Here is a 26,526-nt window from a genome sequence, read left to right as displayed (position 1 = left end):
AAATTAAAAAGAAAGGAATCACAGGAATTTGGAATACTCAAAACAGTGAAATGAAATGAAACGTACCATTTGGTTGTAAGATCTGGACAAACACAAAATATTTTGTTTTGAGTTTGGCATTAAATTCCAGAACACTGAATGTTTTCCTTGCGAATCTTTGTACACCCCTAAACCAAGTTTCCTTATTCTATCTACAGAAAGAAAACGTTCTATTATGGAGGATGGTGATGATGCTTCTGTAGCAGTTGCAAGGAGCTCAGTTCAGCATCAAGTAGGCCCAGAAAATGAATTAAATCTGCATAAGACTCTCATTTCTTAAGCTTCCCAGACCTGACTAATGCCTTTTACACAACAACACTACACAGCAATGATCACATAATACCAAGAGAATGGAGAGGGTCCAGAAAGAATACTCTGCAGACTCCAGAGAGAAAACAAATTATGATAGTACGTATTGGCTCAGTTTTGTTCCCTCCTCAACAGCTCATCTGGCAAATCTCATCACTGGTTTTTATTGGACTAAACAATCCCATGCACACAGAAGAGTTAATTCCAATAGTACCGTGTTCACATTTATAAGTTTATACTGTGATGGTTTCAGGTTCTGGGTGTCTTTTAACCTTTCTTCATTTGTACCCAGTTAGTGATTCTCCCACCCTCTCATGTTATGGTTACCTAGAATAAGGTCTTTTGCCCTACCTCTTGGTGAACATTATTTGAACAAGAAGTAAATTATATCTTAGTTTTTCTGAAGTTGATGTAATTAAGAGAGTCGTTTGGCTCATGTAGGGAGGGCAAAGGAAGAGGAGAAAAATAGAGATAAAAAGCAGAGCTGAGACTGAAACTATCCATTCGTTTCTACTCTTTACCATGCTTTTTGGCGCACAAAATAACTCATAACAGGAAAACTTTCACCTCACATGTAAGTCCTATTTATTAATATCCAAGAGCAGAGAAACAATGACTAAATACTGTGAGGCAGGCAGCAGAACTGTGCTATTTTGGCACACATCTATCACTTTTCATTATATAGGCTGTAAAACAGTGGGCAATGAAGCAGGCCAGGTGCAGTTTGAAGTCGACACTCTGCTTCTGAGAGGAGACATTTTCTGCCCTTTTACCTCAAAAGGAACATGTTTACTTGAACTATGAGTTGAAGGTGCTTCTTCAGTTTGCGGCTTCTTTTGCTGCCAGACTGAATCCTACTGACTTTGTGGGGACTTGTGACTGTCTGTTTATTAAAAAAAAGAAAAGAAATCAAAACACCAGAGGCATACTGGTTCTGTGGGGCTCACAGCATTTCTGCGTGAGCTATAGATCTTAATTTTCTCAGCTCCTTTTCTTTTTTTCAGAAGGAATCCCATCTGCTGTGCAGCTGCTCTTACATCTTACCTTATTTTTCCAGAAAACATCTAGCTAACCATAAACTAATAATCTGTGTGTGGAAGACACCCTGAGCTATGATTAGATAAGGAAAGGAAAGGAATATTTTAAATAATTATGTAGCATTTGTGCTCTGATTTGGGTCTGAAAGCACACATGCCAAGCAAGCCTACCAATAGGCACATTTCTGACCAAGATCATATCCCATGTTTTGCCAAAATAAACAAAAACTAAAGTGTGGAAAACCTACCTCTGCCAACTGGAAAGAAATATAGAGAAATTAAACCCTTTATTGATTACTCTATAGATTTTTAATAAAAAAACATTTTATTTCTTAAAGAATTAAAGAAACAAGCAAAATCTAAGAAGAGCTGTGTTCTGTCTGACAAAATGCAACATTATCCCCGCAGTAATCATCAGACATGCGCAGGAACAGCATCTTGCTCTCTTATGGGTAGCTAATTGAAAAATAAGCTCATGGTAATATCAGAGATCCTTAATCTCATGGTCTTATTTTCCATGAATTGTACTGTGTCCTTGGAAAACTGCCTACATTAATTATAACAGCACATTCTCAACCGGAAATTCCTATCATTCCTGTCCTCAACTAATTTTTTGCAGAATGCACATAACTCTTTGCCCATTACTTTCCTGATTTAAGAAATATAAATATTGTAAACTTTCTTTCCTAAATCAACAAAAGCAGGTGACCCATTTTAAAGACATTTATAGCACCAGAACACATACAAAGGTCTGAGCACTACAAAGGGTCAGATGATGGTACATACCATTAACGTACTAGAGATGTTCATCATATTAAATTTCCTCTTTAACAAGAGCTAGAATGAGTTTAGAATTTAAATAAAATGTGTATTATTTAATTACTAGTTTTATTTACCATTGAATTAAAAAAATCAAAGTTACTTGAGTTCTCTTTAAAGATAAAGGTTCCCCTTGCACATATGTGCTAGTCATTCCCGACTCTAGGGGGCGGTGCTCATCTCTGTTTCTAAGCCGAAGAGTCAATGCTGTCCGAATATGTCTCCATGGTCATATGACCTACATGACTAAATGCTGAAGGAGCACAGAATGCTGTTACCTTCCCACCAAAGGTGGTCCCTATTTTTCTACTTGCATTTTACCTGCTTTTGAACTGCTAGGTTGGCAGAAACTGGGACAAGTAACGGGAGCTCACTCCATTATCCAGCGTTAGGGATTCAAACCGCTGAATTGCCGACCTTTCTGATCGACAAGATCAGCGTCTTAGCCACTGAGCCACCATGTTCCTTGAGTTCTCTTTAGGAGGGGAATAATGGAATACGGCCAGGGGAAGAAAATTAGGAGGTATTTATTTGATAATTTCATACAACCCCCCCAATTCTATTTCTCCCCACAAAAATCCCATGAAGTAGTTTTTACTGAGAGAGGGTAGCTGGCTCAAACTTACCCTGTGAATCTCCATTGCTGAAGGCAGAATTGAATCTGGGTCCAAGAACTAATTTCATGGGCTAATACACACTGTAGTTCTATAAATCTCTCCTTTATATGCTCAACAGGACATAATCTTCTTCCTCCTTCCCAGATCCATTGGTACTAACCACATGGGCTTGAGCTACAAAAGATACTCTCCAATCTGGATCCAGGATTGGCCAGAACTGCTAATTGTCTCATTTGTGGATTATTCCCATTCTATACATTCAGACACACAGACCAAATAACTTGCCCAGTACACAAGTAGTAGTAAATGTAAAAACAAATAAAACACAAGTTTTAGCATTATCCAAAATTGAAGCTTTATTGTCAAAAATTGCAGATACCATGTTAAAGTTGCACACTTCCCTGAATGCAAAAGCCAGGCTTCCAGAATGCCAAGATTCTTTTGAGGTGGGCAGTGCTGATGTTTTCATGGGGTTCTTGATAGTCCTTCCAGATGGGTAGTAAATGAAGCACAACGGCTACCACTCCTGGGTCTATCATTGCAGCATGCCCAATGCCCCAGGCAGCCAAACTCCCTACTTAACCTTTGCAGGTCGTTACGGAACCGCACCCCCAGGAAAGTATGAAGCACAGGATTTAGGCAGCAGCGAGCAAAAACCAAGCCACTGGTAATGAGGAGGGCAAGATCACGCTGAAGGCTTACTGTGCAGCTTGATGCCTGCTGGCCTATCAAATCTGCTGTATCTAATAAGGTGAGTAGGGCATAAGGGAGTTGCAAAACCAAAAACAGCAATACCAGGGCCAAAATGAGCCACAAGGCCTTGTGTGACTGGGCATAAGGAGAGGACCAAATAGTACGTGTGATGGCTGCATAGCAGATTACCATGATAGCGAATGGTAACACAAAACCAAAGCCCACTTGCACTAAGCAAACAGTAGTTCTAACAACAGTCACCCTGCAGAGCTGAAAGCCCTTGTAGTCCTCCACATGAGCATACATGACATTGGGCACTGCTAGAGCTGCTGAGAATAGCCACATCAACCCAGAGCAAAGCTTGCCCCAGAAACTGGCAGAGGGGCGCATGCGGCGGGCAACGGGTATCCACACTATGGTTATGTAGCGGTCCAGGGTAAGACTCATGAGGAAAAGAAAGCCACTGTAAAAGGTCAGGGCATGAAAGCCTTGCAGAACCTGGCACGCAGTCATTCCCAAGTACCAAGTGCCCATCATCCCAGCCACGCCCACTGGTAGAGTCAAGAGAAGCAGCAAGTCCGAGATAGCCAGATGTAAGAGGAGGATGTCACCAAGGAATTGGACTCGATGGTAACGGGCACGAACTAACAGCAAAATCCCATTGCCAAGAAAGCCCAGAACACAGAACAGGACAACCATGATTGGAAGATAGATACGTGCCACCATGCGGATAGCCTTCTTTTCACATAACTCTGGCAGGTCTGATGGGACTGTCTCAGAGTCCCATGAGTACCAGTCTGTGCTGACTGGAGGCTCACTGGCCCAAGGAGCTTGTTCCTGCAAACAAGGGAAGGAAATAAGCATCTATATGCTGCTCTTCAATACATGTAAAACAAAATACAGGTAGTGACATAGACTCCTCAGTGATTTGTGGCCCTGGCATTGGTATATCTTTCAATTTGTTGCCACTATTACAAAGCTTTTTTTCCTGGAAATATTATCCCTGCGCCGGAGTTCCCAGCAGGAGTTCTCTAAGACAAATGTGTTTCCCATCCTTGAGCAGTTGTTCTCTTATCTTTAAAAAAAATGAGCAGAGCTCAATTTGAACTAAAAACTATCAGGGTGCAGATTGTAAAATATAATTTTCAGTCCAGATTTTAATTCTGACTTATGCAGAATGCCTGGTTCTTGTCACTTAGTCATTGTTGTTTGTTTTTCCTTTGGTCTTGTAATCAATTCTTGGGCATCAAAAGCCTTCAAATTATTTTTGAAAAGCTGAGTTGTTATCATAAAGATATTATTTTTACTTTTACTTTTTTCCCTCATTCTATACACTCATGCATTTTAATGGCATTAATTACAATGGTGGAATGAGAAGCAATGCATCCAACATTTTAAGTTGCGATTACTGATGGACTTAAGTGCTGAAAAGCTCTGATCTGTTCTCTAGAATTTGTTCTTTTGTTGCTGTGAACATTCCATTGCTGGAAATTGCTCTGAGAAAAGTTTGTCTTGTTCATGAAATGAAAGCATGCAGTGTTTACTCATCAGTGCTCTATTGCTAAATGAGGTTTGATTGCTCAATGCAGATTATCTATGGTGAAGACTAAGTTGATATACTATGCATTGCTGGCCATAAAAAAATGTAAAAATAATAATAATGAATTAGGAACAGCTGATTTGTATGATCAAAAATGAAGTGACCTGTGAAAGCAACCATCAAGTATTACATAGATAGGGCTAATGGTCTGATTAAGGACAATCACTCAAATTCAAAAGCCAGATTTTGGCAAGAAAACACAAAATTGCCAATTTCTGGGATGCAGATAGCGTTTCACATAGTTCTTTTTAAAAAAAAACTTGGCATTATTATCAATTCAAAATGCTACGTTGCGTGTGATTTACACCTTTTCTCAAAAGTGGACCAACACCATCATGGGCTTCTTTTTGCCTTGAAGGGGTAAAATCTGGACTTGGTTGAAGAGATAAATGTTAACTTCTTTTGTGATGGTTTTAGGAAGCTTGCCCATTATTGACAGAGGTGCATAGTAAATGTTAGTTTCTGTAGAAAATTTTGAGGGGTATTTTCCTGTTTCATTAATCAACACATCTTTATTTAAACTAAAGTTATAAAAATGGAAACATTGCTTTTCATTCAACTGTTATAGTTCTACAAACTTGTAAATGTGGTGCAAACAGAATTAAAATGTAATACAATTTATAGTTCTTTCATATAAAGTTCCTTATTAATCTAATTTTTAATTTAATCAGAATAAAGTAAAATAAAGCATACTGTTAAACTTCAAGTTTTGAATACTTGGTTTAAATCCTTATCTACTATCAATCACATGTAGAAATCTATTTATAAAACTGGTTGAATCTTAATGCCCATTCCTTATAGTAAATAATAACAAATTCAAAAGTAAAATACAAACTGAATGGTAGCTATTCCAAATTAATTTAAATTAGAAGAGATTGGGGAGTTCACATTTAATTAACTCTGTATGCTGCCAACAACTCAATGCAAAAACAGTTTGAGGAGGCTTTGATGCCTGAGATAGGTATAAAAAAGGTATTAAAAAGGTTATTCTAATCTTCTTTTGCATCGTGTTGCAGACAAGACCTGGTATTCCAAAGGGTGAGGTTTTCTTGGCCATTCTTAACAACAAGTATATTCCTACTTACTTGAAATTGGAGCTGCTCATCCATCATCAAATTATTGTTCCTTGTCAGTTTGCTGTCTACAAATATTATTTAAGGCTTGTTTTAAATTGACTATTCTGTTGAGTAATGTGGCTGATACTGAGAGGACAGTTCCCCTGTTTGAAAGTGAAAGAGCTGGGCTGTGTTATTCTTAGATAAATTATTTGTAGCTATGGCATGGAGATTATGAACCATAGATGTTACATAGTCAAAATCTGATGGATAGCACAATGTATAAAAATTAAGTGCAATCTTATACATAAGGTAATTCTAAAACAAGAAGATGGATTCTTTGATGTGATTTTTGAGCTTGAAGATACTTCACGTTCAATAGATAACTTCCACCCACCTGATGTCTGCCTATACTACTTGGTTTTGATGGGAGCTGACATCAAGCAAGACCTAGAAGGGCCCTATTTCCACCTCTGGCTTTAAATGTCAGATTTACAGAGGCTACTGCTCTGAAGCAAGTATTTTGAACAGCAATCATCACCATCTTTCTACAGTCCTTTCATGTTTTCTTAAAACAACACAGCTCATGCACAAGAGATAGTAGCTCAGACAAGGTTTGCTCTTTCACTTGTGACAATTGGGGGAACTGAGGCGGGAATTAGGGGGAATTAAAAGTAGGTGTAAGAAAAGAAAATGTGGGAGCTAATGGTTAAGAAGGACCATGTCCAGTATGTAGAGTGATTTTTTTTAATTAAAAAAAAACAACCTTATTATCTATCTAAAACCAGAAGCGGAAGCAAGAGAAGCCCATCACTGGAGAAATCAAATATTTTTGTAAATATAGCTGGAATTCAGGCAAGTGCAACTATTCCTACATAACCTTCCTCAACAGAATGAGGAATATCCTTCTATCTTTGGGAACAACACAAAGCCAGCATGGAATATCAGTTAAAGTGACCACTAGAAGGCATCATATTAGTTCAGATGCTGGTAGCCAGATTTTGTTATTCTATGGAGTTCAAATTCTCTGCCAGGAATTGAAGTCATGGACTTTAGCACTTTAGATGAACATATATATATCTAGATTTTTACAACCCCTGGTAAGCCCCAATTATGGGAGGAAGCTAACTGCTTCCATCTTCTGTCAATCGGCTCGTCACAAGAGTCCATCATGACAGAAACCCAATATTTTTACTGTTGCCTTTGTTATATTTGTGTTGTTTTTTAAAACAACAACAACAACAACACACACACATATATATATATGTTCATCTAAAGTGCTAAAGTCCAATATATATATATATATATATATATATATATATATATATATATATATATATATATATATATATATATATATATATATATATATATATATATATATATATATATATATATATATATATATATATACACATACACATACTTAAAGTCACAACCCCTGGTATGCCCAAGTATGGGAGGAAGGTCACACTTCCACTCTCTCTGTCATTAGGCTCGTCACAAGAGACCATACAGACAGAAACCCAATATTTTTTACTGTTGCCTTTTTTGTTACATTTGTTATATTTATGCTGATAAATAAATAAAGGGAGACTAGTATAGATCTATTTCAAGCTATTTAGCTCTCATCAGCTAGCCATACCCAAGTTTGGGAATCGAACCTGTGCTCCATTGCCTCCCAGGCAGGGAGTTAACCATTTGAGCTACAGAGAACGACTACTTTATCAGCCAGCCAGGGTGGGAGGTATATACTTAAAGTCACAACCCCTGGTATGCCCAAGTATGGGAGGAAGGTCACACTTCCACTCTCTGTCATTAGGCTCGTCACAAGAGACCATACAGACAGAAACCCAATATTTTTTACTGTTGCCTTTTTTGTTACATTTGTTATATTTATGCTGATAAATAAGTATATACCTCCCACCCTGGCTGGCTGATAAAGTATGTTAAGTATGCTATATGTTATATATATACACACACACACATATACATATATGTTATATTTATGCTGATAAATAAATAAAGGGAGACTAGTATAGATCTATTTCAAGCTATTTAGCTCTCATCAGCTAGCCACACCCTTACTGGGAATTGAACCTGTGCTCTATTGCCTCTAAGGCAGATGTATTAACCATTGAGCTACAGGGCTCGACTCCTTATCAGCGAGGCCAGGGTGAAAGGTATATATTTAAAGTCACAACCCCTGGTATGCCCAAATATGGGAGGAAGGTCACACTTCCACTCTCTGTCTTCGGCTCGTCACAAGAGGCCATCCAGACAGAAACCCAATATTTTTTACTGTTGCCTTTTTTGTTACATTTGTTATATTTATGCTGATAAATAAATAAAGGGAGACTAGTATAGATCTATTTCAAGCTATTTAGCTCTCATCAGCTAGCCACACCCTTACTGGGAATCGAACCTGTGCTCTATTGCCTCTAAGGCAGATGTATTAACCATTGAGCTACAGGGCTCGACTCCTTATCAGCGAGGCCAGGGTGAAAGGTATATATTTAAAGTCACAACCCCTGGTATGCCCAAATATGGGAGGAAGGTCACACTTCCACTCTCTGTCTTCGGCTCGTCACAAGAGGCCATCCAGACAGCACAGGTTCGAATCCCAGTAAGGATATGGCTAGCTGATGAGAGCTAAATAGCTTGAAATAGATCTATACTAGTCTTCCTTTATTTATTTATCAGCACAAATAAAAACACAAATATAACAAAGGCAACAGTAAAAATATTGGGTTTCTGTCTGGATGGACTCTTGTGACGAGCCTAATGACAGAGAGTGGAAGTGTGACCTTCCTCCCACACTTGGGCATACCAGGGGTTGTGACTTTAAGTATATACCTCCCACCCTGGCTGGCTGATAAAAGGAGTCGTTCTCTGTAGCTCAAATGGTTAACTCCCTGCCTGGGAGGCAATAGAGCACAGGTTCGAATCCCAGTAAGGATATGGCTAGCTGATGAGAGCTAAATAGCTTGAAATAGATCTATACTAGTCTTCCTTTATTTATTTATCAGCACAAATAAAAACACAAATATAACAAAGGCAACAGTAAAAATATTGGGTTTCTGTCTGGATGGACTCTTGTGACGAGCCTAATGACAGAGAGTGGAAGTGTGACCTTCCTCCCACACTTGGGCATACCAGGGGTTGTGACTTTAAGTATATACCTCCCACCCTGGCTGGCTGATAAAAGGAGTCGTTCTCTGTAGCTCAAATGGTTAACTCCCTGCCTGGGAGGCAATAGAGCACAGGTTCGAATCCCAGTAAGGATATGGCTAGCTGATGAGAGCTAAATAGCTTGAAATAGATCTATACTAGTCTTCCTTTATTTATTTATCAGCACAAATAAAAACACAAATATAACAAAGGCAACAGTAAAAATATTGGGTTTCTGTCTGGATGGACTCTTGTGACGAGCCTAATGACAGAGAGTGGAAGTGTGACCTTCCTCCCACACTTGGGCATACCAGGGGTTGTGACTTTAAGTATATACCTCCCACCCTGGCTGGCTGATAAAAGGAGTCGTTCTCTGTAGCTCAAATGGTTAACTCCCTGCCTGGGAGGCAATGAGCACAGGTTCGAATCCCAGTAAGGATATGGCTAGCTGATGAGAGCTAAATAGCTTGAAATAGATCTATACTAGTCTTCCTTTATTTATTTATCAGCACAAATAAAAACACAAATATAACAAAGGCAACAGTAAAAATATTGGGTTTCTGTCTGGATGGACTCTTGTGACGAGCCTAATGACAGAGAGTGGAAGTGTGACCTTCCTCCCACACTTGGGCATACCAGGGGTTGTGACTTTAAGTATATACCTCCCACCCTGGCTGGCTGATAAAAGGAGTCGTTCTCTGTAGCTCAAATGGTTAACTCCCTGCCTGGGAGGCAATAGAGCACAGGTTCGAATCCCAGTAAGGATATGGCTAGCTGATGAGAGCTAAATAGCTTGAAATAGATCTATACTAGTCTTCCTTTATTTATTTATCAGCACAAATAAAAACACAAATATAACAAAGGCAACAGTAAAAATATTGGGTTTCTGTCTGGATGGACTCTTGTGACGAGCCTAATGACAGAGAGTGGAAGTGTGACCTTCCTCCCACACTTGGGCATACCAGGGGTTGTGACTTTAAGTATATACCTCCCACCCTGGCTGGCTGATAAAAGGAGTCGTTCTCTGTAGCTCAAATGGTTAACTCCCTGCCTGGGAGGCAATGAGCACAGGTTCGAATCCCAGTAAGGATATGGCTAGCTGATGAGAGCTAAATAGCTTGAAATAGATCTATACTAGTCTTCCTTTATTTATTTATCAGCACAAATAAAAACACAAATATAACAAAGGCAACAGTAAAAATATTGGGTTTCTGTCTGGATGGACTCTTGTGACGAGCCTAATGACAGAGAGTGGAAGTGTGACCTTCCTCCCACACTTGGGCATACCAGGGGTTGTGACTTTAAGTATATACCTCCCACCCTGGCTGGCTGATAAAAGGAGTCGTTCTCTGTAGCTCAAATGGTTAACTCCCTGCCTGGGAGGCAATAGAGCACAGGTTCGAATCCCAGTAAGGATATGGCTAGCTGATGAGAGCTAAATAGCTTGAAATAGATCTATACTAGTCTTCCTTTATTTATTTATCAGCACAAATAAAAACACACACACACACACATATATATATATATATATATATATATATATATATATATATATATATATATATATATATATATATATATATATATATATATATATATATATATATATATATATATATATATATATATATATATATATATATATATATATATATATATATATATATATATATATATAAATAAAAACACATATATATATAAATTCCCAACATGGGTATGGCTAGCTGATGAGAGCTAAATAGCTTGAAATAGATCTATACTAGTCTCCCTTTATTTATTTATCAGCATAAATATAACAAATGACTATATATGTATATATATATAATGACTATATATATATATATACTTTAGCACTTTAGATAACTATATATATATATATGTAATTATGTATGTATGTATGTGTGTATGTGTGTATGTATGTATGTACAAAAATGCAACACAAATGTAACAAAGACAATAATGGCTTTCTGTCGTGATGGTCTCTTGCGACGAGGCAATAGACAGAGAAAGGAAGCAGTCTGCTTCCTCCCATATTTGGGCATACCAGGGGTTGTGACACTAAATACACTACATACACACACACACACACACACACACACACACACGACATTAACTTAATTATCCAGGTCCTGTATGTCTCAACATTCCTAGTAAGGATAAAATTGCTACTGTAACATGGTGCTTCCTGGTGAAAATTAAAAACATAGAATATATACCATGGATTCCTTGGTATCTCTGAACTTGGTTGCTTGCTTGCAGATGTTTCATTACTGATTAGGAAATAACCTTAGTACATAATATGCACTGTGTATAAAAAAAAAAGAGAGAGAGAGAGATTTCCTCATTTCAAGTTATATAAAACCTTGAATATGGAAGCACAACATAATACAGCAGCAAAATCTCTCTGCTTTGAAAGCTTAAGGGGAGGCCGACTGCAGTGCATATGCCATCCCGATAAAGAATACAATTTGCTATTTCCACTGCCAGTCCCTATCCTGATTCCATTCTAAGTTAACTGCCAAATGCTACTTATCCTCTAGGAAGAAGGTGAATTTGTGGCCATTTACTGAGCTATAGCTCCCGGAAATCACAGTCGGCATAGCTAATCCTGGGAATTAGTATCTGAAAAAAAGCACCCTTCTCTCTATACTTTATTTGTATTATATGACACGAATCAGTTTATATCTTTTAGTATATACATGCCTAAATATTTATTAGATTCAGTATAAATATGGAATTGATATTTAAATATATTGGTAACCAAATTTTCATCTATTGGCATCAATTCCAATTGAGACCAGTTTTTTACTAAAAAGCATTGAACATTCACATCAACTCTGGAATAGTAGTGTGAGGTTTATAAATAAACAAAACATATTGTCTGCAAATAAAAGCAGTTTATGTTTGGTTGGGTTATGTACCACAGGCAGTCCTCGACTTACAACAGCTCAGTTAGTGACCATTCGGTGATAACCATTTTTCAGTTATGACTTTTGCAACATCCCCATGCTTACATGATCAAAACTCAAAAACTTGGCAACTGGCATGTATTTATGATGGTTGCAATGTCCCAGGGTGGTGTGATCCCCTTTTGTGACCTTCTGATAAACAAAGTCAATGAAGAAGCCAGATTCGCTAACAACTGGGTTACTAATTTATCAACAGCAGTGATTCACTTAACAACTGGCAAACTTGCATCAAAAGTGATGCAAAACTCACTTAACAAATGTGTCACTTAACAACAAAGAAATTTGGCCTCAATTGTGATCATAAATTGAGGATAGTCTGTAGGACAGTTTGTAGTCTAGAGATCTCTCTACATTGTCTAATAGCACAGGCCAAGGGTTCCACTCAGATATTAAAAAGGCAAGGTGAAGATGTTTCATTACATTCTTATCTATTTTCTCTAAATAGTGAGAAAACGAGAGAAAAAATGCCATTAACCTTTACTTTAGATGTAGGCGACTCATATAATATTTTGGACCATTTTATGAATTCCAAAGGAAACCTGAACCTATTTAATACAGTCAATGTTTATTGTTTATATATTATATATTCTGCCGAAGGCTTTTTTACCATTACATTTGTACAAAAAAGGACTGTCTAAGACAGTATTTTACTGTAGTTGTAACAAAGATAATGCTTCTTTAAAACATATGTCCTATGCTGAATAAGTTTAGAGAGAAAATAGGATGGACTATACACATAACTGCAGCAAAAGCTATTTTTTTCAGAAGATAAAATTCTCTTGTACATATAATAAACAACTGGACAATGTAAATGGATTCTCCATGTTGCTACTATGGTCTGAAATTTGATCTTGCAACAATGGAAAGATAAACATATAATCCATTCACACATGGATTGAAGATCTGATTATGCTTGCCCTCTATGAGTGAATTACCTATAGATTTTGTATACACGAGTATTATGAAATATGGAACACATTTATAAAAAAACACAGTAGTTTAAAGAATGAGCATTATAAATTAATATACTGTATATGTACTTGAATAATACGGTATTTGCATTTAGATAATTATATATAGGACTGTAGTTGCTATAATAATACATTATATTGTTTATTTTCTTTTTGTTGTATGCTTTCATTTTTAAAGCCCTTTTATGTATAGTTTTGTATGTATTTACATTATAACTCTATTGTGTTTTCCTTTTTCCTTTTTTAAAATAATAAAAAAGAATGCTGGGGATTGTAACTCAACAACATCTGGGCATCCACAAATCCTCAACTCTAGTGCACAGTTGAAAGCCATTGGCTACTTAAAGGGGGATGGGAATCATTTTTATGTGTTTAGATCTGAAGAGACCTAAATAGACCCTTCTGCTTAAGGCTGGCTGGAGTGCTAGTCTTAGGAAAGAGAATATCCTGCCAGGGTTTATTGGTCATTATATTTATTCTCATTTATATGGGAACTCAGAAGATTAATATATAGCCTAGAATAAGTGAAAATTAAAAAAGATATTCTCTAAGCTCCAAGCAGCAGTATAACTCTTCTGTACTTAAGCTATTGGGATATGCAACATTTCTAAATGTTGGTGGCAGATGTTTACTTGCCCTCTTTCTTAATTTGACCTAAATATAGAAAGCAGCTTATCTGAAGGCTAAATCTTGACTCCAGAATATAGCAATATGCAGCATGAAAGAGGTAATGGCAGTGAAGAAGCACCACATATTTTCCCAGCTTCTAGAGTGAGGAGGAATAAATGTAAGGCCTATTTCTTAGGATTTCATTTCCAATCTCTTCTAGTCTGCATGAACCAAGCTTTTATTTTTTTAAAAGTAAAATTAGAGTCATTTCCTCATTAATAAATTAAAAGAGGGTGGGGACGAGAACATGGCTTTATTCTTCATCTCAGCTGAAAAATCAATTTGGCTTTAGTCTTAATACGTTTTTGGATTTCAGTATGTATCATCCTGGAATATCTTCCCCTTTTTTTGGCTCCATGAATAGTTCAGTTTAGCTTTACAAATGAAATGTTTTGTGCCATATTTTTTGGAGAAGAAAAAGAAGGTAGGTAATGTTCACCTGTTTTCTACATTACGTAATAACAACAAAACCCTCCTGTGTTTAATTTTTTTTGTCTTGAAGATGAGGGACAATATCCAACTGTCATGGAAACTGGATGATTTTGGGACAAGATGAAGCTTCTTCTGCTCTATTAGGACCCCCTCCCAGGTCCTGATACAAGGAAGTAGGATGACAGAGGGTCTAGATTCTATATCACTCACCAACATGGATCAGGCACTGCAGAGGATCTAGGGCAGTATTTCTCAACCTTGGCAACTTGAAGATGTCCGGACTTCAACTCCCAGAATTCCTCTGGGAGTTGAAGTCCAGACATCTTCAAGTTGCTAAGGTTGAGAAACACTGATCTAGGGCAATGATGACAAACCTCTTCGGCACTGAGTGGCCAAACTGGTATGCACGGGCACTGGAAACCTAAAACCAGATGCCCGCACACCGGCCACCTGGTCTTTGGGTTTCCGGCATGCACAAGTGCACCAGCCAGCTGATCTTCGTGCGCTGGAGCACTGGAAACTGGAAGAACAGATGGCCGGCATGTGCATATACACTGGCTATTTGGCCTTTTGGTTTCTGGTGCTCCGGCATGTGCAACATGCATGCACTTGCCGGAAACCAGAAGAGCAGCTGCCGATGCTACGCATGCCCACAAAGAGGGCTCTGCATGCAACCTCTGGCACATGTGCCATGAGTTTGCCATCATGGATCTAAGGGTAAATAAGGGCCTCCTGTTAAAACAGGAGAGGAGACCCTTTTTGGCTTTTATTGTACTAGGACTCCTCACCCTCCAATTAGGTTTTGAAGATATCTAAATCCATTACTTTAGTCATTAACTGAATTTGCATTGATGTTAGCCCATGTAACAAGAGCAGCTGGTAGATGTTCTTGCTACTGTCAGAGAAATCCATATATATCTCTACCATTTTTTGCCCCATAACAATAGTAAATCACAGTATTCATGCTACTCACTCACTAAGCCATTGTTGATGAGAACTACAGATTGGCGATTATAATCATATGCTGATTTAATTTGTATCACCTCTTAGGCTGAAGGACAACAGTACATTAAAAATACTATCAATGGAATGCCGCCAACTATGGCCTGTAAATCAAAATTATAGTCTAGCCTAGTATATACACTCACCTACACTAGATTCTTCAATAGTCAATGGTTATGGATTAATTTACTATGTGAATTCACACTGATTGCCAATGTGTAATATGGCATTTCCTGGTATGGTTCTTATCTCTTTAGCAATTTCAAGGCTGGTTAACATTCAACAACTGAAGCACTACTCTTTGGTAGTGGGAGCTTCAGTAACGGTCTTTTAAATAAAGTTATTGTTTTACTAACAACTTTTGGTTTCATCTAACAACACCTGGAACTTTTTATTCTCACTTTCACCCTCAAAGTCTATCAGTTAACCCACACAACAATGCACAGGATCCTCAAAGTCACTTGGCAAGTGAACAAATAAAGTGAAGACACCTTCAAGAAAACCTATTTGCTAATACTGATTAATATGTTGGAGTGTTGTATTTCCTGACACATATCAATATAAACTTTGAGTCGCTGCACCTAAGAGCAACAAATAGAAGTAACTGATATGTTTCTGGCTGACTACCTGATGAAACACACTCAAGATACAGTCCTTAATGGAATTACGTCTACATAGAGGGAAGTATGCAGTGGAGTACTTTAGGGTTCTTTCTACCATTCTATCTCCACATATGCAGTGCAGTATCTTAGGGTTCTTTCTCATGATTTAAATGAGAGGATAGAAGGGGAACTCATCAAATTTGCAGTTGACATCAAACTAGGAAGAAAGGCCAACACTTTAGAAGATAGGCTCAAGATCCAGAAAGATCTTGACAGACTTGAACACCAGGTCTTATCCAACAAAATGCAATTCAATGACAAGAAAAGCAAGAAAAACCAAATGCATAAGTATAGAATAGGTGGTAGCTGGGTCAACAGTAGTATCTGTGAGAGGGATCTAGGAGTCGTAGTGGACAATCATTTATATATGAGCCGGGAGTATTCTGCAACTTCCAGAAAAGTCAGTGCAGTCCTAAACTGCATCAACAGAGAAATAGTATGAAGATAATGTATTAGTACTGCCATATACTGATTTGGTAGGACCACACTTGGATTAGTGCATCAATTCTGGTAACCATGATACAAAAAGATGTTTTAAGAGATTAAACAGCCGTTTGTCTGAAATGGTATAAGGTCTCCTGTATGAACAGGTGGTTGGGCTAAAGGACCTACAATATCTTATATTCTGTTTCAGTTGCAAGAATAATACTGAACTATTTTTAATCTCTCTGTGCTGGATGAAATAGTTAACTAACTAGTTTAAGTTCGCCACTTCTGGGCTATAAAAATCAGTGATCTCTAAATGAAGTTTTTTTCTGTTTTGCTTTGCTGCCATCTAGACTCATGTGGATTTTTTGGATACAGATACAGTAGCCCTAACTAGTTTCTCATTTTTTTTAAGTAAAAGGTTTGTTCAGGCTTGTTCTATCATTATAGAAGGCAGAAACGCATACAGTACCAGGATATTGAGGGACTGCTCCCTTGTCTCAGCATGAATCCTCACTCTTCAGCCCCAGATTCAACAAAACTAGACACTAATGTAAGGAACTTTGGTGATGTAAGACACTATTGCATAAATCTAAACTAAGAAATATAAAAAATAAGAGAGGACCAACTAAGGCTGAACAGTATTTTTAACTGTGGGAATTGTTCTCCTCAAGTTTAGATTTTTAAAAAAGCAGTTAAGTAATATGTTAGACCTAACAATTGATGGCATATAATCAATCAATCAATCAAGAGTGAACCAGGATTTGTCACTGATTAGATTACCCAGTTCTTATAAAGTAACTTTCCTTACTTGCAAATTTTTGTGTGAAGCAGATTTTGCCTTGTGGATTTGATAAGTATCCAGTGACCATTCCACTGTACTTCTTGAATATAGGGATTTTTGAAATATCTCTGTACATTTCAAAAAAGGATATATGTTCTCAGAACACAATACATCTTTCTGCTGTCTTATGTAAGGAGTTTCTAATCTCAGTAGAATTTCCTCTAAAAACCTTCACAGAAGAAACTACTTCTGGGACAAGTAGCATACAATACAAAATGAGAATAAGCTGAAACTATGATTCTGTTGAATAACTAATGCCAGAACGTATCAGTCATTACTTTCTTAAAGCACATGATGGGCACAGTAACATCATGACTATAATTTTCCCTGCTCTAAGATGTCAAGAAATCTACTTACAATCTACTTATCAGTAAGTAGATAAGATTTTCTGTACCCACAGCAGGGGTGGGCAAGATCCAAGGGGTTAGGACTTGGGAGCATATCAGGGAGTCATAACAATTCAACTGGCACCTTGATGACACCAACTGGACCAAATGAGTCCATTTTCTGTGTGTTTTTTGGTATGAAAAAGTTAAGAGTTGGGAATGAGAGCATGTGGTGTTTCAAAGACAAACTGTTCCCATTCTCTCTCTCTCCCATTCTTCAGAATAAATCATTTTCATAGAACCTTTTAGACATTTTATAGCATTGGCTGGCTACCTATGCATGGAATTTAGTACATCTAGAAGTAAAATATATGGGAAAGTCTTTTCTTTGGTCCTTTCATTTTCTATGAAATCATTTTCATAGAACCTTTTAGACATTTTATAGCATTGACTGGCTACCTATGCATGGAATTTAGTACATCTAGAAGTAAAATATATGGGAAAGTCTTTTCTTTGGTCCACTGATTTCCTGGGAAACATTCAGGCAAAAGTGCTCCATTCCAAATGACTCCTTAGAGACAACCTTTCATTTTGTACTGGAATGAAAAGAATGTTCTAAAACATATGAATTTTAATGCATTTGAAAGGATCCCAAATATTTGGAATAAATGTTATTTCATATTTCACTATGGTCTTGATAATGAATCTGCTCCACCAAATGTTGCCAAGGAAAGGGAAAAAAAGTCTAATCATATAGAGCCTGGTAGAGAAGATAGCAAAATTTTCAATTTACATGAAAATGTAGTTTGTCTATTTTTGGCATAATGTATTTTCAAAATTTAGTCAATTGCAATTTACTCAAAAATATGATGAAACAAGCTTTGGCTTAACACCCTGTGGGATTTAGTCTTTTGTTTCAGGATTCCGTTTTGCAGAGCAAATTCTTTGTCACTTTTGAACACGCCTTCCCAGAATCATTCTTATGGATTTTATTCTTTTTTTGGGGGGGGGGGGGGGTTTAACATTTTTATTATAAGATATAGTAAAATACAAAATACAAAAGTAAATAGAAAAGCAGTGGGAAGGAGATGAGGAAGAGAAGAGAGGATAAATGTAAGGAGAAGGAGAAGTAAGGAGAAGTGAGAAGGATAAGAAAAAGACAAGAAAAAGAAACATTGAATTCCGACTCTCTGTTGCAGGAAAATAAGGCATTAACATCAAATCACGACTTTTTGCTTTTTTTGTAATAATATGAATCAGCAATTTCTGTAAAGATCTATCAATCTACTTGGTAAAACCCAAAATCAAAGTTTCATTCTTTTCCAGTTCCAGCATGAAGTTCTGAAGCCGTCTCCAAGTGGAAACAAAAGTACTTCTATTTAAACAAAGTAGTCATTTTTGCCATTTCAGCCAACTCCATCAACTTCTGCAATCATTGGTCTATAGTAGGAATTGAAGCATCCTTCCATTATGGATTTTATTCTTGAAAACTGAACTAGGATTTGAATTTGCATCAAATTAATTTTATCAGGTTAAATCTGAAAGTAATATTTGTAGATGGCAGGACTAGCTGAAGTGGGCTGATCTTAGAAGCTATGTTATGTCCCTGTTGAACTTCTCCCATAGTTTTCAGAACTGTTAATTAGGAGAGGATGGGAAGGAAAATAATAACTGCCATAACCTTATCAAAGATGATTTCATGGATGCAGTGATAAGAAATAAAGTTTGATTCAAAGATGTGCCTATCTTTTTATAGCTTGGAAGGAAAGATTGATGGGGGGGGACATAGATGGACCTCCCCCTCCCCAAAATCAACTGGACCCTCAGTATTGGAGGCTTTACTTTTACAGTATGTGATTTCCAGACAATCTTGGAGAAGATAAACAAATGCCAAAAAGAACAGGACCTAACTCCTTGTAAAATTCCATCTGGCAGGGGAAGCCTACTGTCTTGAATGACTCCTCAGGATCTGATTTTCTTGAGCTTCTATTTTTTTCCATCCATTACTTGGATTACCAGGTCACCACTTTCTTTTAACTCTTTCACTGTCCAAATTTCTTGAAATGTAATGGTTTACTCAGGTAGATTTCCATTTAGAGAATCAGGATGATCTTTTAAATGATACATCAAATCAATTAAAATATGAAGGTTCTCCCTCAATGACCAACAGTGAAAGCTTCTAAAATTATGGGTCTGATTTCTCATCTGAGATCAGAAAAAGCTCCTGGGGATGATTTATTCTTGCCTGATTTAGTTGCAATCTATTCTCTATTTTGTGATTGTGGTGACCTGCAGACAACACCACATCTGTATACCGGTACTTTGTGTCCTGATCTGTGTACAGTAGAGGACCATGGCAGCACAACAGAACACAATATTGCTAGTTTCTGGGCAAGATCTGTTTAAGTTGTACATTATTTTAATCTTGTGTTTTATATTTTAAATTTTATGTCATATGATATGTCTTACTTGAATTGTGATGCTTTATTCTGACATGAATAAACATGATAATCACTTTTGAAGCAGTATGCATCTTATAAACCTAACAGTCCTGGCCTAGAGAAAAGCCTTTACTTTAGCTCAAGATGGTGCTCTTCCCTCAGCTTTATTAGAAGAAAGATGCAATAACAGTATATTAGTACTCCCTGTAGTAATGACTAAGTTGAGTCAATTTAACATATTTTTTCTATATTGTCAATTTTATATTTTCTTATTTTCTACCTCTGACTAGGATGTCAGATTGCTCAACCCAATGCTATCGACTGATGGCAATTCCTTTTAACTGTTGGCCAAGTTTGGGCAGCAGTATGCAAGATTTGCAAGATACCATCAACCCTAACCCTAACCCTAATCCTAACCTTCTTGTTGATATGGAAATGCTGAAGTTAATTTAATTTGTATAGCTACTGTTAAAACATTTTGAAATGTTTATGGTAGATATTTATTTCTTATTTCAAATGGCTTCTTCTTTGAAGACTTCCTTACTATCTAGTATTCTGACATTTTAAGAGTTATTCTTACTTTCTATGACTCAGTCGATATTGTCATCTTATGCTGGCTAATAGCTCTAATTTCCATGGCTGATGCCAATTTCAGGTGCAGTTTGCATATTGCTCTGGGGGAACGTTATGTCCCCAACATGTTTATTCAGAGTTGGCTATGTAGGCCTTCTTATCTTTGTGCTGTATTAAAGGAAGAAACTGAAATGCAGCCAATCTTTTTTTCTATCCACATGTTTCTTTGGACAGCTTTCCTTTCATAAGATCCATGGTGGTCTTCCCTTGCAGCAATGTGTTTTCTCTCTGCTGGTCAAGCTGCGCATTTTTGTTTCAATTCAAGCTTCTGCAGCTTATTCTCTATCCTCCATTACCTGTCACTCTCTAGTCTCCAAGTTCTCAGGCAACTGAAGTTGGATTTTGTTGAAATTTTCCCTTGGGTGAAACATTCTAATCTTCATGTCCTCACATTTTAAGGGTTGGCATTCTATGTACTTTTATCTCCCCTTGAAAATATATAATATAGATGATTACTTCTGTAACTCTGTTATAAATGTTCATCATTCATCAGATTTTAGGAAAGAAAATGCTGTAAATCTGATTATGATTCTTTGTATTTTTCTTTTTCACTTAAGTTTGAGAATAGGAGGGATTCCACTGAACTTTCTAACTTCAAATAAATTAACAGATTAAAAAAACTTCAGTTAGCTTGAGTTGGTATCGACTGCTGTTCTCCGTAACAGTCTAATCCACCCTGTCCCTGCCGCCATAAAATGAGGCACGATTTAAGTTGGCATATGATATAGTGTCTTGGGCGTCAATGATTCAGAATAACAGCATTGGAAGGGACGTTAGAGGTCTTCTAGTTGAACCCCCCCCCCCCGCTCAGGCAAGAAACCCTATACCAGCTTTCCCCCATGACATTGTTGTATTCTGTCCACACCTCCTGGGAAAAGCAGACTAAGTCTGGGTCTACCTAGTACCTTACTCCAGAGAAATCCTCTCTCTGAAATTGGTTTACTAGGAAAGGAATAAGGAAGAAACAATCCAGGTGTGAAATGCTAGCAGTGTGGACTAGTTTGGACTGATTCACCTGAACCGGTAGTAAAAAGTACTACTGGTTCGGGCAAACCGGTATTTCTGACAATCAGCTAGTCAACAATCAACTGTGATGCACAATTTATATTTGCTAGAATCGTTGGATTTCCTGCTTTCTAGCTAATCTAAATCACGTGGCACAATGGATTCCCCTTCCTTGCTGTTCTACTTACCTTTGCAGACTCAAAGGCTTCAAAATGTTCCTTTTTAGTGCTGTGCGGGTGCACCTCAGGCATGCATGCACAAAGTGCGCCCTAGGTAGCAGACTCACCGAACCGGTAGCAGACTTCAGAGGATTACAATGCTGGAGCAATTCCACTTTTCTGGATAGCCAAATCTGACAGGAGGACATATGCCAAGGGCTAGATTCTTGGGAAAGGCTGTTTTGCCTTTGTGCTGCTTTGTGAAAAGTGTTAGGCCTTTATTTTAGGTAGCAAAGTCAAAAGCATAGAAGAAAATTGAAGAGGCAAAAAAGGAAAAAGGGCTGAAAAACACTTTTCTGAAGGGGTTGATCTCCATCTGCTGTTCCCTCCAGCCCAGGATCTTATATGAGAATCACTCATCTCTGAATAAACTTACATGACTAAGCTCTTAGTCCATTAAAAATAAAGCACAATCTATACTGCAATTATAATATAACAATAAAACTATTAAAAAACAATAACACATTAAATTAAAATAATCTATACTGCAACTAGCTTCACTGACCCTAATGTGCTATTGCACTAATTAATTCTGCCCTGATGCTGGCTGGTGCTTCAATCTGACTTAGCTAAAGTTCCAGCCAACAAAAGATGAAGGGATAGAGAGGGCTTGGCCCCTGCGCTTGATTGGAACTCCACCCCTGTGATCCTTAGCATTTGATTCACCCTTTTTCTTGCCCATTACTTAGATTAACATGTCATCCGTTTTCTTTAACTTGTTTGAAGGTTTTAAAATAGATTTTCGCCACATTTACTACAGTACATGCTTCCTTTATCATAAAGTCCAGGTTCAATTTTAGCCATCCTGCTTACTTACCACTTAACTTCCATAAATCCTTTGGCCTTCGGGAACCAATATTCTTCTGTAAGTTGGAGGAATAGTGTAAACTCTGAGGCAGTGATGGCTAACCTTTTTTGGGCCGAGTGCCCAAAGCACGTGCGAACTGCCAAAACGCAATGCGCATGCAGGCCCATGCATGCACCATGCCTCCCCACCGCATGCACCCTGCCCACCTGTGTATGTGCAGGTGCCTCACCTCTGCAGATGCTTGCACCCTTGCACGTGTCCTGCCCCCTCTCATGCATGCATGCCCTCCTGCATGTGCCTTGCATGTGCGACCAGCTGGCTGGCAGGAGGTGTGCGTGCATGCACAGCAGAACTGAACTGGGGCGATGGCTTGCGTGCCCACAGAAAGGGGAACTGTGTACAACCTGCGGTTTGCCATCCCAGCTCAAGGTCAGCAACTCAGACATAATTCTTAATAACATACTGTAGATATTCTAATTTGATAAGTAACTTTTGAATATCTAACTCTATGTTGCAGGGTACAATATTGCATAGAAAACTCGAGGCTGTTCTCTATTCTCTGCTTGAAATTAATTTACAAAAGCAGACAACAGCGAAAGCCAATTATAATTGCACGATGTCTTTTCCTTCCTTTCACTATCTTTCTGTCAAGAATTGCTTGTCTCTCCAATCTTGAGTCACTTATGCATTATCCAGTGACGTGCGGTGAGGTTTATGGCTGGTGAGGCACAAAAGAAGGAAAGTGGCTTTTGCCCGCCCCGCGGTTATGTCCGACATAGAGGCGGGATGCCTCTATGTTGGACATAGCAGCGGGGTGGGCAAAAAGAAAGAACATGGCTTTTGCTCGCCCTGCCTCTATGTCAGACATAGTGGCGTGGTGGGAAAAAGCCACTTTCTTTCTTTTGCTGCAAAACAAAGAAAGCGGCCGCCCGCCAGCAGAAGCAGATAAACAACCCGCCGCTGCTGGCAGGGTGCCCTGACACAGAGAAAGAAAGCTGGCGGGCTGCCCCCCTGCCTCTCCTACCCCCTTCCCTCTCTTCTCAAATTGAGAGAGAGTTTGTTTGAGTGAAGAAACAAACACACGTATATGCACACACAAACACACACACACACACACACACAAATTATTTACAATTACTTACAAATTACATTAATTTTCAATTCCTCCCCCTCACTTCGACCCATATATCTTTTCCAGCTGTTTCACAATCACAGAGGATTTCAACTCTGCTCTTGCCTGCCATCATGAAAATATAAAAGGAAAAAGGCAAAAGCTGCTGAGGTCAGGCTGGGTTAGCTGCTGCCAGAGTCCCCAATGGATGACTCTGCTTAACTGTTTAAAAAAGCTTCTAAAAAAACGCCCTCTACAGAAGGAGGCAAGAGAACCACGTGCCTCATCTACTTAAGGAATTTTTCGGCTTTTAACCCTTGCTTAACTCTGCTCGAGTGATCATAAAGTCAGACTAAATGAGGCACGTGGTTCTCCCACCTCCCCCTGTAGAGGGCACTTTTTAGAGGCTTTTTTAAACAGTTAAGCACTAAGCAGAGTCGTCCACTGTGACTCTGACAGCAACTACCTCAGCCTTTTTCCTTTTACATTTTTTTTCTTTTCATGATGACAGTGGTGAGGCTCTGCCTCCTCTGCCTCCCCTGACTGCATGTCACTGGCATCATCTATTTACCCTCCTCTAGGTACCCAACACTTTTTCTCACGCTAGTTGGTATAGTTTTATCTCAGTCAAAAAAAAGAAATACCGATCCATCTACAATATGTGCTTAAGTCCTAATTCTTCAATTTGCAGATAGAAAAGACTGATGATAAGATGAAGGGAAAATGTGAGTTCTGGAGAACTGGCAGGATAAATTTTGAGTAGTTTGGAGAACTGGTAAATACCACCTCTGACTGGCCCTGCCCCCATCTATTCTCTGCCTCCCGAGTCCCAGCTAATCGGGAGAAAATGGGAGTTTTGCAGTATCCTTCCTCTGGAGTGAGGCGGGGGGGGGGGGAATGGAGATTTTGCAGTATCCTTCCCTTGCCAAGCTCACCAACCCACACCCACCAAGCCATACCCACCAAACCATACCATGCCTACCAAGACACGCTCACAGAACCGGTAGTAATATTTTTTTTATCCCATCACTGGTTCATATGTTGCACATATATAGACTTTCAGTTTTAGTTTATCATGATATAAATGTCTACTGTGATTCACAATAAATGTGGTTTGCAGGTAGCTCTCAATTTATAACTATTCATTTAGTAATTGTTCAAAGTTACAATGGCACTGAAAAAAGTGACTGATTTTCACACTTACAGCCATTGTGACATCCCCATGTTCACATGATCAAAATTTGGGCATTGGCAACTGGCATGCTTTTATAACAGTTTTACTGTTCTGGAAACATATGATCACCATTTTAATCTTACCAGATGGTTTCCCACAAGCAAATGGGGGAAGCCAGCTTCTTTTAATGACCACATGATCCACTTAACAACAGCAGTGATTTGCTTAACAGCTATGCCAAAAAGGTTGTAAAATGAGCAAAACTCACTTAACACTGCCTTGATTAACAATGGAAATTGTAAATTGAAGATTGCCTATATTGAATAAATTTCAATTTGGATCACACATGTAAACAAAACATGGCTTAGCACAGTGTGCAAAACCAACTGAAGGCTGCAATCCCTTCAATTGTCGTAAATCCAATCCATTTCAGTGGCATTTACTTGATATACTAGTAACTTTCAAACATGTTCCAAAAATGTACTCAGAAGTAAGTGCCATTTACTTCTGAGTACATTTTTGGATCATGTTTGAAAGTTACTAGTATATCAATATGACTGGACTTCCATGGCATACTCAACACTAGCGAACATATTTTAAATCTAGCCTGCTGCATGAACTTTTATATTTAAATAATGATCCTTTGTGTTGCATAAACCTAGAAAATTAGGTTAACTCAACAAACCATGATGACTCAAGTGTACACAGCCAGATAGAACATCTTTATAGACTTTGTTTGACTGTGGAGATTTTCAATCATCCAGGTCATGTTTTTCCCAAAGGTGCCTTCCAAAAGGCAACTGGACTTTTCCCCTGAAATGAAACAAAGAAGCTTCTTGGATAAGAAGTGAAATGTTTTCAAAGAAAAAAACAAGAAAGTCCAGTTGTCTTTTGGAAAAGCACCTTTGGGACATAGCTTTTTCTATCTATAAAATGGAAAGGGTATTTGTCATGAATGAATAAGTAAGTAAGAGACATTAAAGATGCTAAAAATTCAAATGAGTTGACCAGGACTACAAGTTTTGATCATTGTAGGAAATCTATAAGAAAGCACTTTGGATTTATGAAGAATATATTTCTCCATTAATATTGGCCTCTTAAAAGTAAATATTAATGTGACACATTCGCATTATGATTTGGATTTTATTTCATTATAAAGAATAAGGCCTGGAATATGATGGAAAAGAATAACAGCAACGGGATAGATAGAAGAATCAGTTAATTGAATACCTAAGAGTATGATTTACGTATGATTTCCCCCACCTTTCTTTTTAGATAATCTCCTCTAATATGATTAATTACATGTGAAATAATGAAGGGATATCAGTATAAAGTTTTCAAAATTCCCAGGTGGAATGCTTTGAAGGTTTGTTAATTTTTGAAATACTCTCTCGCTTAAACTATTCATGTCAGGAGGGACATGTTTATGTTATCATTTTCAATGAATTAATAATGAGTTAAGTTGACAGGTGAAGGTACACCAGATAATAGTTGA

At 37.9% G+C, this 26,526-nt stretch overlaps 1 protein-coding gene across 1 annotated transcript; it reads right to left on the bottom strand.

The window, feature by feature from the left end:
- Positions 1–3,157: 3,157 nt before the first annotated feature.
- CCR10 (C-C motif chemokine receptor 10) lies at positions 3,158–6,268 on the bottom strand. Its single transcript, XM_014072627.2, has 2 exons — positions 6,200–6,268; positions 3,158–4,351 (listed from the first exon to the last, which is right to left on the bottom strand). Exons 1-2 carry the CDS (start codon positions 6,224–6,226, stop codon positions 3,287–3,289), a joined length of 1,092 nt encoding a protein of 363 aa, XP_013928102.2. The 5' UTR covers positions 6,227–6,268; the 3' UTR covers positions 3,158–3,286.
- Between the last annotated feature and the right edge of the window lie 20,258 nt (positions 6,269–26,526).

This window comes from Thamnophis sirtalis, unplaced genomic scaffold (genome assembly GCF_051295495.1).
Source record: "Thamnophis sirtalis isolate CommonGarterSnake01/CBP01778 unplaced genomic scaffold, rThaSir2_p1.2 scaffold_4, whole genome shotgun sequence".
Taxonomy (NCBI): domain Eukaryota; kingdom Metazoa; phylum Chordata; class Lepidosauria; order Squamata; family Natricidae; genus Thamnophis; species Thamnophis sirtalis.
This window is presented reverse-complemented; position numbering and strand designations above follow the sequence as displayed.